The following is a 13,361-nucleotide window of genomic DNA, read 5'->3' as shown; positions in this document are numbered from 1 at the left end:
GCTACAAATGGACCTCTTGGGGTTGGGATAAGGTACGTATACAGGTGTTGTTAGCTGTGATACACCTGACTGAACATATTGAAGGGGGCCAATGAAGGCCCCAGGCCCCAGTCTGACCAATGTTAGGTAATTTAAATTATCATAACCGTGTGGTTGATGGAACAGTGTGAAGTCCAAGTGACCACGGCAACTGCAGTCCTAGCCTAGGGGTCTACCTTTCGAGCAGGCATATTTTCAGCGTACAATATATATATACTACATACATGTATGAATCACGCATTTTGTTACCACGTAACTCACGTGGTTTGTAAAAGAAGGTTAGAATAGGATATTGTCAAATTATCAGCTTCTAAAATTAAAACAATTGTGCCAAATTCATAATCTAATCAACAACTATGTATTTACAGTTTAAATGGACAGAAGTTGACTTTATTTTGACTCTGTCTGTTTAATTTATCATCAGGCATGTGACCTACATTTTTGTTAACCGTCCTTTGATCAGTGTTGATGCTAGCAAGCAGCCACATGCCCAATACTAAATTATTACTTTCTTAAGCCAGTGCTAACAGGTTCCTCAATCGGTTGACACAATAGAATGCAATTTCTAATGTCGTCTTTTAACGTCTGTGGACGATTTTTCATATTTCCAATACTTTGCAATGCACCAGGTTCCATGAAGGAAATGCACACGTATACACATTTGACAGGGCTTAAAACTATTTCGCACACCTTGCCGTTTTGAAAACAATATTCGATGTATACAAAGTTAAACATTTTATGAAGGACTTAATCTGTTTATGTTTATTATATATGTCCTTGCTATTATTATGCCCGTCAATATATCCTTTTTAATAAAAAAAATTGCTGATCAAAATATCTCTTGGAACACTGAAAATCTTACTTTACGTACGGTTCATCACTTTATGTGTTCTTACAAGAATTTCATCTACGTCCTTGGTTCGAACTATCCAAAGTAAGATTTATAAGATAAAAAGTCAATGTTTAAACTATATATCACTAGCAAGAAAAAAGTTTTTACTGGGAAAATGCGGGCTTGAACGATCCATTGATGAGACATAACCAGTACGTGGTTTACCGTAACAACCTGTACGCAGTTAATTTGCTACGCAGTTAATTTGCTTTTATAACTTCTACTAAAAGTTTTGATTGATAAATTAAATTGAATGATGATATGTTTTGATACATTTTACTTTATATGTATCAATTCAAATAAACATTACCGTGCGAATGGTTTCTAGTAATTAAGGGCAGTTTTATGTTGCAATAAATATTACATGTATGTTTCTGATCGCAATAAATATTTCTATCTGTCAAAGTCCATATAAACTGCAGAATAAATAGATATTTTCTCATATCTCTGTAACACATCATCTAGTTTGTCTGTTGTCTGAATGTAGTGGACATATTACCTGGACACGATGTCCACCTGTAGTGGACACCGTGTTCACACGTAGTGCACTCCGTGTCTACCTGTAGTCTAAATCTTGTGCACTCCGTGTCTACCTGTAGTCTAAACCTCGTGCACTCCGTGTCTACCTGTAGTCTAAACCTCGTGCACTCCGTGTCCACTCGTAGTTCACACCGTGTGCACAATGTGTAACCTTTAGTCTACTACCAACTGTACTAACACCAACACGCGACAGGACAAGCACAATCATTACCTCGATAACACAAATTGATCTCACAGCTGGATGCTCATGCTACACAATTCTGTAACTGTATGTTATCGCGGTAGGTATCGGTTATGACTTCTTTAGTTTGTGGTAAGAATTATGTTCTCTTGAAAATGTGACAATAAAGTCACAAACACATGACCTGACTATCAATATCTTCTTGCAAGGGGCAGATAACTGTAATATGCAAATTACAGAATAAGTGATGTAAGAAAAGCACTACTTATTATGAATAATAATTATACTAAATCCATTAGATCAATTTCTCTTCTCAATGGCATCCCTTGACATTCATCCATCACACTCACTCTGATGTCTCCTCCAATGCTTATACTCTGGTTTTCAGCATTACCTTTACCTTGCCATATAATTTTGTTATTTGCTCAATTTCTAAATGTATTTACAATTATGATCTTTTATGTATAGAAACATTGTGAATCCTTAGAGCTTTTCTCTATTCTGCCTCAAACTCTGGTCAATCTAGTATGGTCGACTGCAGCTAAAGCTTGAATAACATACTGGTCAACCAATCTAGCAGTGTTTTGGAAAATCTGAGTATATTATCCAATAGATTCTATAACACATACTAAGTTGTTATTGTCTGTAAATGAATGGGAAGGATCGGTTTTGTAATTTCATTTTGATAATTTGCTTAATTCATTAAAGCTATGCAATTTTGTTTGTTGTTTGTTTATGAATAGAAAGCAATACCTTTATTTATTTGTCTTGTCATTATCTACAAACAGATGTTTTGTTTGTATTGTTTGTTTTGCTGTATTTAACAAATCAGTTTTGTAGCACATATACAAGGATAAATGCTTCGTCAATGTTCTAATCATTTTCATTAGTTGCATCACTTGTTTGTGTGAAATCGTTCATATTATGCCACTTTCAGCACAATTCATTGGTGATGACAGTCGTCATGGATATAACAACACTTTTCATTGGTTGATTACAATCTTCATGGATATAACAACACTTTTCATTGGTTGGTTGTGATCTTCATGGATATAACAACACTTTTCATTGGCTGATTACAATCTTCATGGATATAACAACACTTTTCATTGGTTGGTTATGATCTTCATGGATATAACAACACTTTTCATTGGCTGATTATAATCTTCAAGGATATAACAACAATTTATTTTCTTTGATGGATATGTTTGTCCCAATATCATGAATAGACATCTAGGCTTCATGGTAACTGCCTCCTTAGCCACTTAAACACTATAGTGACCCAGAGGTTAAGGTCTGGAATTCTCTAAAAACTTCAAGCATTATCAAGAATCAGATCCTTGAGTGAGTTTCTTTAGTTCTATTGGTTGAGGAATTTATATCAAGTTTAACCCAATAACCCCCAGAATGCACATTTGAACTCTTCTAGTTTTAAGACTGGTAGAGTTCATTGTAAAATTACAGGGGAGATGCATTAAAACTTTTATTATAGTTCTTACCTACCCAATGATTAGACAAATTGACAAGGAATTAACGTATTTACATATTGTACAAAATCATTTTCTTTTAGTTATTAGCGTTTCCTTCCTGAATGTGTGGAAACCTCTTAAATTTGAAACAAGTATTATAAGTATGCTAAGCATCTCATTAAAAGTTTCATTCTTGAATAATTACTTCCTGAGTATGTAAATAAAGCTATAAAACCGTTATGATACTTAATGTGTATTTAGAACAATAGGAAACATTTGATTGATTCAATGTAAACTTTCTGATTGTGATAATGTATAGATACTGAAATGAGTTACACAAATTCATTTTCATTGACATTTCGTTAGTAGTACACCTAATTAATATTCTTATTTCTCGGTTTAAGCATACTGTCTGACAAAATATTGAAACAAAGGGAAGTAACTCCGGTGTATCAAAACTGACTCTTTTTACATAATCAAATGATTTTAGGCTAAAAAAAACTTGGTTAAACAATTGATTACAAAGATCTTTCATTTCCATCTATGATTGTTAAAAATGAAAAGATTGAGTTGAGCAGGATCATTATGATATTTTGAATGGTTTTTCAAAAAACATAATTATAGATCTAGAATAATTTCAAAATTAAAGATGTACATAATATTATTACTTTTATTACATCATAAACTTCATTTCATGATACTTTTAAATTCATCACTTATGCTTAGTGAATAGAAAAAAATCCATGATTGACATTTTTTTTTCGTTAACATGTATGATACTTTTTTGGTTTGCTTAATTTGAAAAATCCATATTCTAAGCTTTAACCATCTTTTTGATAGCTCATAGTCCACATATTGATGGACTTATTTCGAATTAATATATTTATATTATGTATAAAAGCAAAGCATATCTGTTAATTGCTTTTGGACATCGATATTCACCAAAGAAAATCTGCAATACGAACTACATGCATCACAAGTTTGTTTATTTTGTATTTATTGTTGTTTGTTTGTTTCCTGTCAGTTCATGAAATTGAATTTTATTCAGTTTTATTATTTGAAAAAAAATGTTTTATTGTGATGAACATTTGTGTTGCTGTTTTGTTAAGTCCTTGTAGTAGTGATTCTAGTGAAAGATTCTTGGAATATATCAGAATGTATGTGACATCCTAAAGAAAGGGAAAACTCCAAACAATGCATTGTCCATTGGAATATAAGGATTGAGGAATTTCAGTCCTCAAGAATGTTATAAAAGTAGGCCTGGAATTCATAACCGAAAATAGAAGAATAAAAATGCAATCCATTATTTTCTTGTGACATTTTGTTTGTTTCCATTTTTAAAACAAATCACAACAAATATTTCCCGGTACATGTATATGTAGAAGGTTCTTTATTCCAGTCAATCTAACTGAATAATTTATGATTTGTAGATTTAGATATTGGTAATCTTTAATATATGTAATTCTAATCATGCTGTTGTTTTTGTTGGTCACCCACATGTTATAGTATAAATTTAGTGCTAATACCCTTGTGTATTCTCTGTCTTAATTGACCTTTGACATAGTGAATTAACCTTCACAATTCAAAAATTTATTCTGATTTGTGACCATGACCCTTGAAGTGATCCAAATCTTGAATGTAGAATTTTAAAATTGAGATGTTGTCACTATTGAGTAATTGGAACATATTCCCAAGTAAAACTTCATTTTCCAAAAATTGAGAAATACGCATGATATTAAGCCTATTTCTCTCTAGAAAAGAGATATTCATTTAACTGATTAGCCGAAAGTTTTTTCTCCGAGTACTCTGGCTTTCCTCCATCAACAAACCTGGCACGTCCTTAAATGATCTTGGCTAGTTCATAGGATGTTAAACTAACAAAACCATAACAAAACCTGTGAGGAATATTAATTTAAGGAATATAAGTGAAACTGAACCCAATATGTTTCATTTATAAATGCCTTTTACATGGGCATAATTTTGTCAAGATGTGCCATTAATTATAATGTAAATGAAGAGAAGCTACGAGATATACCGTATTCAACCAAATAAGCGCTCATGTCCCTATAAACGCCCCTTCCCCTTTTTGAGGCCTCGATTTCAATTGCCCAGGCATAAATTAAGACCAAAACTACACAAAAATGTATAGATTTGCAATACAATTTTGTTCTATTAGCACCTTTTAATTCTTTTCAATTTGTATACGCCCTGGGCGCTTGTTGGGTCGATTACGGTACATGTAATAGTGAATATAGTCTGTGTGATTGAAAGTTATGAAATTTTAGTGAAACTGAAAATTGATGAATTTGTGACATGGCTTAAAGCCACACTATACGTAACTATCAACAAAATTTCAAGTTAAATTCGACTCCGATATTGTTAGTATTTGTAGATGTAGTTGAAATTAAGATATATTAAAGAATATTTGTAATGATTTTTTTAATAACTTTATTACAGCAGTTGCTGAAAGTCGATACATGTAAACATGCCTTCATTTTAAACTGGTCGCCATAGAAGTTACGATTATTACCGAACGGAAGTCGGAAAGTTCATGACCCGTTTTCGGAAGAGTTCGGACAGACGTTACGTAGTAACGGTAGTCACATGACGTTCTCGGCAACGACGTTAACAATGTCGGCTAACTTCGGCTTGTTTGACTAAGTGGGACCCACCTAGCGATGTTTAATATTTATTTGATTTTTATCAAAGTATTCCGAATCATAATCGCTCATCTTGACTTCGATTTAGTGCTGTCTCTGCATGATTTACAACAGGATTTTTTTTCAACATTCTCCTAAATCATGAAAAAAATAAGAAAGATGCGGATATTGGGCCTTTAATCAATTAATATATTGTGTGTTGTATTTTAAAATAATGGTTATTGATTTAATTAATGAGATGTTCGTTATTATTGTTATTCAAAGAAAATATTGTATCATGTGACATTTGTATGTTATATTTAATGTGAAATTGTTATACAATTGTAAAATATATCATTGCAAATGTCATGTAATACATAGGGGAGAAATCATTATTGTAACCTCGTGACATCATGTGAAAGATGAGGAGGTACTGTTGTAATAGTTTTACCATACATTAAGGGAGATATTATTATTATAATATGTGACAATTCACTAAATTATATTGTTATATATGAGTATATGACATGTTACTACTATGTTTCGAGAGAATTCTTTTCAATATATTGAAAATGACATGTAGAAGATGTGAAAATGTCATGTTAAAGAAGCCATATGTGACTCTGTCATGAAATGTCTATGGAGAAATAATTGTAATATTTTACCATGTCATGTAAAAGATGTGAAAATGTCATGTAAGAGAAACCTTGATAAAACTTGACTATATAATGTAATGTTTAGGGAGAAATCATTGTAATATATTACAATGTCATTTAGGAGAAACCATGGTAAAGATGTGACAATGTCATGTTAAGGGAGAATTCATTTTAATATGTGAAAATGTCATGTAAAAAAAAACCTTGGTAAAATTTGACTATGTCATGTTAAGGGAGAATTCATTTTAATATGTGAAAATGTCATGTAAAAAAAAACTTGGTAACAATTGACTTTGTCATGTTAAGGGAAAATTAATTTTAATATGTTAATATGTCATGTTAAGGGAGAATTCATTTTTATATGTGAAAATGTCATGTAAAAGAAACTTTGATAACATTGATATGTTTAGGGAGGAATCATTGTAATATTTTACAACGTCATGTAAGAAGAAATAAGGTAATATTTGATTATATCATATGATATATATAGAGAAAAATATTTGTAATGTTTCATAACATTATGATCATGTTATGTTGGTATATGTATATATGTTTTTATGTAAAAAACATTCTTGATTGTGATGTCATGGTATTGGTGTATACATAGGTATATGACCTATGACACTTTTGATGTCCACAATGTTTGTTTTGATATCATGTTAATTCATTCACCCCTAAAGAAACATTTAGACTCTTCTAAATCAATGATTAGACCAGTCCATTTTGAAATTTCAGGGGTGAATGAGTTAAATAATGGTTTAGATCTGTTAATTTTGAGGTACATTCTTTAATGTTTATCTCGGAAAAATTGTTGATATGTATATTATGAAATTTTGTTTGTAAGTGGTGATCCATGTTAATGTATTGTTAAGGTTAAACTATTTCCATGTTTTAAATAAAATGTTTCCATGTTTTAAAGTATAACTACATGTTTAAGAACATGGCTGACAGTATTTCTATTTCATTTAATGAAAATAATGACCATATTTGTTTCAAATTATAACCATATTTGTTTCTTAGCTTGTTCTGTGAAGTAAACAACACTCCTCAATTAGGATTTTAACTCATCCCCCTCCTTAATATGCATTTAGACTCTTCCAGATTAAAGCATAGAACGCTCCATTATGAAATTTTAGGGGTAAATGAGTTATTTTCTGTCAGTCAATAAATTAGTTATTTTCTGTCAGTCAAGAAAACGTTATATTTGTGAAATTAAATCCAATGTTGACACGTTTTTTTCCTCCTGCTTTATTGAGAGTACAACAGTGGCAAGGTTGATTATTTCGCAAAAGTATCGTAACAGATGTGACTAATTAGAAAAGTGACTTTTCTTGTGGTACAGCTTACCAATAGTGGGTCTTCCTTGCTTTGATTTCATGCTCCCCCAGTTACGTGAAATCCCCCCGTCCCCTTTAGGGGCCTTGACATATGTATAGATACCTCTACCAACCTTAGTAAGGATTCCATACACTGCAAGGCTCATATGTGTTTTAGATAACATTTAACTTGGTAATATCGTTCTCCCCAATCTCTATCCGAGTTGTTATTCACCTACAATGAAAGAACTCTGATGATATATGTGAGAGATGGGATGCCCTACCCACCCACCCTCCCCCGAGAGACTGGATTCTCCCATCTCTCATCTATTTCATATTCATAGATGGATACCCTACCAAAATGCATGTTTGTAGATGGTATACTACCCCTCCCCACCTCCTCCCCACCTCACCAACACAAGGAGATTGAATTATCCCATTTCTCATCACTTCCATGTTTGTAGTGTAGAAGGAACCCCCCTCCCTCCTTGTCCAGGTAATGTGTCATATAGTTATTCCCTGGAGGAACAACACCCCTCCCCCCCCCCCCCCTCCCACACACAATACTCTACCACTACAGTTTAAAGAACCCCACCTCGACTGACTCCGATATCACTATGATATTTCCCACCCTGTGCCTGTCAGGCTCCAACTTCTCAAAACAAAAATGCAGGCCTAATCAAAACTGAACTTTTGCTTCTTATGTAGGTAAGACGTAAATTATATGAAAAAAAAATTAGTTGGTTAGTTTTTGGCTGAAGTTTTCGTTTTGAGAATTCAAACATGACTTGGTAGACTATCAATTTATGGAATCCACATCTTCTACACATGTATCAAGATTATCACCCAAACTTCGAGGCAGAATAAACTGTACCAATAGAAAACCCATATTGTGTAAAAAAAATCTTCAGACAGAATAATATGTCTGTACCCAGCCCTAGGTATGGAACCCACACCCAAACCCCAGGTATGACCATCTGTATGACCGTATGTACCCCGCCTTGGGTATGGAACCCACACCCAAACCCCAGGTATGACCATCTGTATGTATGTACCCTGCCCTGGGTATGGAATCCACACCCAAACCCCAGGTATGATCATGTGTAATGTACCCCGCCCTGGGTATGGAATCCACACCCAACCCCCAGGTATGACCATCTGTTTTTACCCCGCCCTGGGTATGGAATCCACACCAAAACTTCTGGTATGATCATTTGTATGCTCCCCTCCCTGTATATGGAATCCACACCCAAACCCCAGGTACGATCATCTTATGATTTGAGGGTACTCACCCACCCCATCCCCAAGTAGGATTTTGTGTGTTTCTCCCATAAGACATTTCCTACTACACGTGTTTGATTTGTAAGTCAATAAAGTGACTGTGATACCATACTTGGCTTTTAATTTTATTTTCTAGAAATGCTTAATACAACAAATATCTCGCATACAATAGGAAGCATATGATTAAATGGTCACAGGTATTGTATAGATCAAAAACGCATCCAGAACAGGTATTACAACAATTTATAAAGGGTGATAACTCCTAAACAAGGGCAGTTACTCTTGTCTTATAATGTTTGCAATGCTTACGTACATATCGTCTTTATCTTGCTACACTCAACCCAAAATTTATCAATTTTTGTCATTTTACTCCATGCAATTTCGTCTTTTCTCTTTGATTTTTTCAATGGATTTTTAGAATTGCCGTTTTGCCTTCACTTTTCATGTTCTTTCTTTTGAAAAATTAACGTTTTATTGGCAAAAATGAAATTGTCGTTATTTAGCTCACCTGGCCTGAAGGCTTATGTCATGGCACGGCGTCCGTCGTACATCTGTCCATCCGTCAATTTTCCTTTAAATCGCTACTAGTCATAGAGTTCTGCATAGAATGTGACTAAATTTAGCCAGAAACATTCTTGGGGAAGGGGAAAAGAGTTTGTATAAATTTTGGCTCTGACCCCCCAGGGGCAGGAGGGGTGGGTTCAAATAGGGGAAATAGAGGTAAATCCTTTAAATTGCTACTAGTCATAGAGTTCTGCATGGAATGTAGCCAAATCTGGCCAGAAGCATTCATGGGGGAAGGGAAACAGAGTTTGTATAAATTTTGGTTCTGAGTCCCAGGGGGCAAGAGGGGCTGGGCCCTATAGGGGAAATAGAGGTAAATCCTTTAAATCACTACTAGTCATAGATTTATGTTTGGAATGTAACCAAATTTTGCCAGAAACATCCTTGAGGGAAGGGGAACAGAGTTTGTATAAATTTTGACTCTGACCCCCTGGAGCAGAAAGAATGTGTTCCAATAGCGAAATTAGAGGTAAATATTAAATTTCTTCAGAAAAGAAATAATGAACCTGTAATCAGAACATTACTTGGCATTACAATAACCAGGTGAGCGATACAGGCCCTCTGGGCCTCTTGTAATACGAGAAAATAATCTAAGAATAGAATCAAAATGACCTATGTAATGTAATTAAAAGTTGAAATGTATGCAATTTAGAATAGAATGAACTGAGAAGGTAAAATTTCACTGCTGACATATAATTCTTGTTTTTTGTTAAAAGATATAATCATGAAATACGAAGACAAGCATGTTTTTAGAATGAAACTAAATGTATGTAGAATGAATGATTAATCATTTCAAGAAAAAGTTACAGTACCTCGTATACAAAAAAAAAATCTCTTTCAAATGTTCGTTACTAATTCTTTGATGAGGAAACAGTATGCATCTTTCTTCTCAAATCACAATCTTTCATGTTCAATAATTGTTTATGCAATGATTGAACAATATTTCGGAAACGTTGCATATTGATTACATTTTGTCTGTTTGTCCACTTGTATTTCCAAAGGAACGGTTAGATTTCAGGGGAAAATCAAACAAAACATGATTATAAAGTTTTATCAACGGACGCCGTCTCAGTTCTCGACCGTTTGGTCGTTGTTACCTCTGAAATGGATGCCTTGTCGTCTGCCATGAAGAAAAGTTGTTTTAGGGCCCGCCGGATTTGCTGGTTCATGAGAGCGTACAATGCTGGGTTCACCAAACAGTGGGCCCAGGTAACGTAGATCAATCCAATCTGTATTCGGGGGTCGTATTTCGTCCCCGTACTATCAAGAACTGATATTGCCGCAAAGGGCAGGTACATCAGGCAAAAAGTGGTCAATAACCCTATCACCAAGGAAACCAGACGCACATCTCGTTTTCGAGGTCTTTCCGAGATCGGTTGAGTGACTGCAGATCTGCTCCGTTTCAGACCTATGTGCCGTTTAGTTTTAAAAACTTTGGGTAAAATGCTTGTGTATCCAAAGACAAGCAACGGAACAGACGTAAATAATGCAAACCCAACAAGAAATTTTCCAAAACTGTCGTTGGCCTTGAATGGATGGCATATGAACCGGTTTCGATCATACAAGAGACTTCCCCAGACGTTTGTCGCCGGGAACAACATTATGGTCGGATACACCATCCAGGACACGAGAATCATTACTCCAATATTTTTCTTGTTGTTATAAATCTCTAAATAAGTACTGTATCTCACGATCAGGAAATAACGATTGATGGCGACAAGGTCGAGAGCAAGCAGCTCCGAAGCTATGATCGAATATGTAAGGTACCCCATAACCCTGCAAAGTACCATATCAACTTCACTCTGGTAGCCGAATGCCATAGTGGCGATGTAGGGTAGCGAAATCACACATGCCAGAGCATTGTTTATCACCAAATTTAGAACAAACAAAATCACATTCTGTCGATACAGTTTTGCCTTCAATATCGCGATCAAGATTAACGCGTTGGCGAAGAACCCCAAAGATCCAATTAGCGTAGCTCCGACCTGATGGAGCGGGCGTGTTATTATATCCGTATAATTTGAAGAAATGTTTTCCCAAACATCAAGAACTGTCGTCTGTTCCAGTATGTCCGTATGTGAAGAAATGTTCACCAAAGCATCAAGAACAACTGTCGTCTGCTTCATGTTGTACAAGATCAATGATGCGCTGTTCTGCTCATTTGAAGTCGCTTTTAAGTCTTTTTCACGTTTTAATCTTGGTTCACATAGATACAAAAATGTATGTATACAAGTTTAATATGCCGACAGACATTGAAGACATTGAAAGATGAATCAAATCAGATATTAAGTACAATTCAACTCCGCATTGTATGCATTCCGTGAACTCTTGATGGATCAAGTAGGTTCCTTCCGCGTGTTTGTATGCCTCGAATCTTTAAACAATTTTCGAAACGGATACTGTACTCATAAGGAAGTGTTTTACGGGGATGTGATGGTGTGCTTATTGTAATTCTAGTGGCTGTCTTTTTCTATTTCTCACTCATCCCTCTTAATCTTAATGAACTAAGCCTACTCTAGCCTTTTAAATGGTATAGGCAAATACAATGTATGTGTTCAAGGGTAGAAAAGCGAATTACAGTGGGTATACTCCAAGCATGGTTACTTAACAGCCTGAAAAATGCAGTAAGTCTGTTATGGTAAGCGAAAAAATAAAGGAGGTAACGAAACACTACTCTAACATACTGCAGCCTCCCAAAATACACGTACCCACTTCATACACAACACACAACAGATCACAAGCGTGGGGTATTTCATCCTTATTACATGATCCCATCTTTGATGCTCCAGGGGTTTCTATCACTGACGTTATATCCACGCCTGGATTATCTCATAGTAAATATTGAGTTCATGAGACACAGGTAACTTGTTCATTTCGTGTACAATTAACATCAAAAGAACTGAATAACGTTACACTGTGGTACATTGGCTGTTATGCTTTGAAGTTGGGCGTCGCTCTCTCTCTCCTTCTCTCTCTCTCTCTCTCTTTCCGTGTGCGTGTGTGTGTCTCTCTCTCTCTCCCTCTCTCTCTCTCTCTCTCTCTCTCTCTCTCTCTCTCCCTCTCTCTCTCTCTCTCTTTCTCTCTCTCTCTCTCTCCGTGTGCGTGTGTGTCTCTCTCTCTGCCTCTCTGTCTCTGTCTATCTATCTCGTCCTTCGGTGGGAAAACACTAGGTGTTCTTAGTAAAACTGACCACCAGGCGCCGATTTCTCGAAACAAAAGTGCAGACTTAAGTCAAAACTTAAGTTTTTCTCCTTATGTAACTTATATGAAAACTAAAGACTTACGTCAGTTTGTGACTTAAGTTTGGTTCGAGAAATCGGGGCCAGACCTATGTCGTAATGTCAACGCACCGTCTAACGGACATCGGCGCACTAGTATACGTATCAAAAGCTCAAAATGTGAGCGACGAAACCCGGAACTACAATTTGGAGGAATTCGAAACAAAAGTGGTCACAGCTCGCCGTATGTTTATGGAGCAGTCTGACAATTAATGTTCAATACCCAGAATTTGTTTGTGGCAGGCTGTGACACATCTGGGACCATCCTCGATACTCCAGGGGTTCCGATCACTCACAATCTCTACACCGTAGGTGATCGAAACCCCTGGAGTATCGAGGATGGCATGGGACAGTCTTATCTGTGTATCCATTGCAGTAAATTTGTGTTACCAGTAGTTACTAGTATGTTGCCCAATCTCATTTTATTTTTAATCGCTTAATAATTGTTTTAATTTGCTTTTTGCTTTCGTTATCCGACATTATTTAAGAGACGGCCAAAATAGCCC

General features: G+C 35.3%; 1 protein-coding gene across 1 annotated transcript; it reads right to left on the bottom strand.

The window, feature by feature from the left end:
- Positions 1-9,125: 9,125 nt before the first annotated feature.
- LOC138330245 (protein trapped in endoderm-1-like) lies at positions 9,126-12,039 on the bottom strand. The gene has a single exon (XM_069277715.1). The coding sequence runs from the start codon at positions 11,701-11,703 to the stop codon at positions 10,618-10,620; it is 1,086 nt and encodes a 361-aa protein (XP_069133816.1). The 5' UTR covers positions 11,704-12,039; the 3' UTR covers positions 9,126-10,617.
- Between the last annotated feature and the right edge of the window lie 1,322 nt (positions 12,040-13,361).

This window comes from Argopecten irradians, chromosome 8 (assembly GCF_041381155.1).
Source record: "Argopecten irradians isolate NY chromosome 8, Ai_NY, whole genome shotgun sequence".
Classification (NCBI taxonomy): Eukaryota; Metazoa; Mollusca; class Bivalvia; order Pectinida; family Pectinidae; genus Argopecten; species Argopecten irradians.
This window is presented reverse-complemented; position numbering and strand designations above follow the sequence as displayed.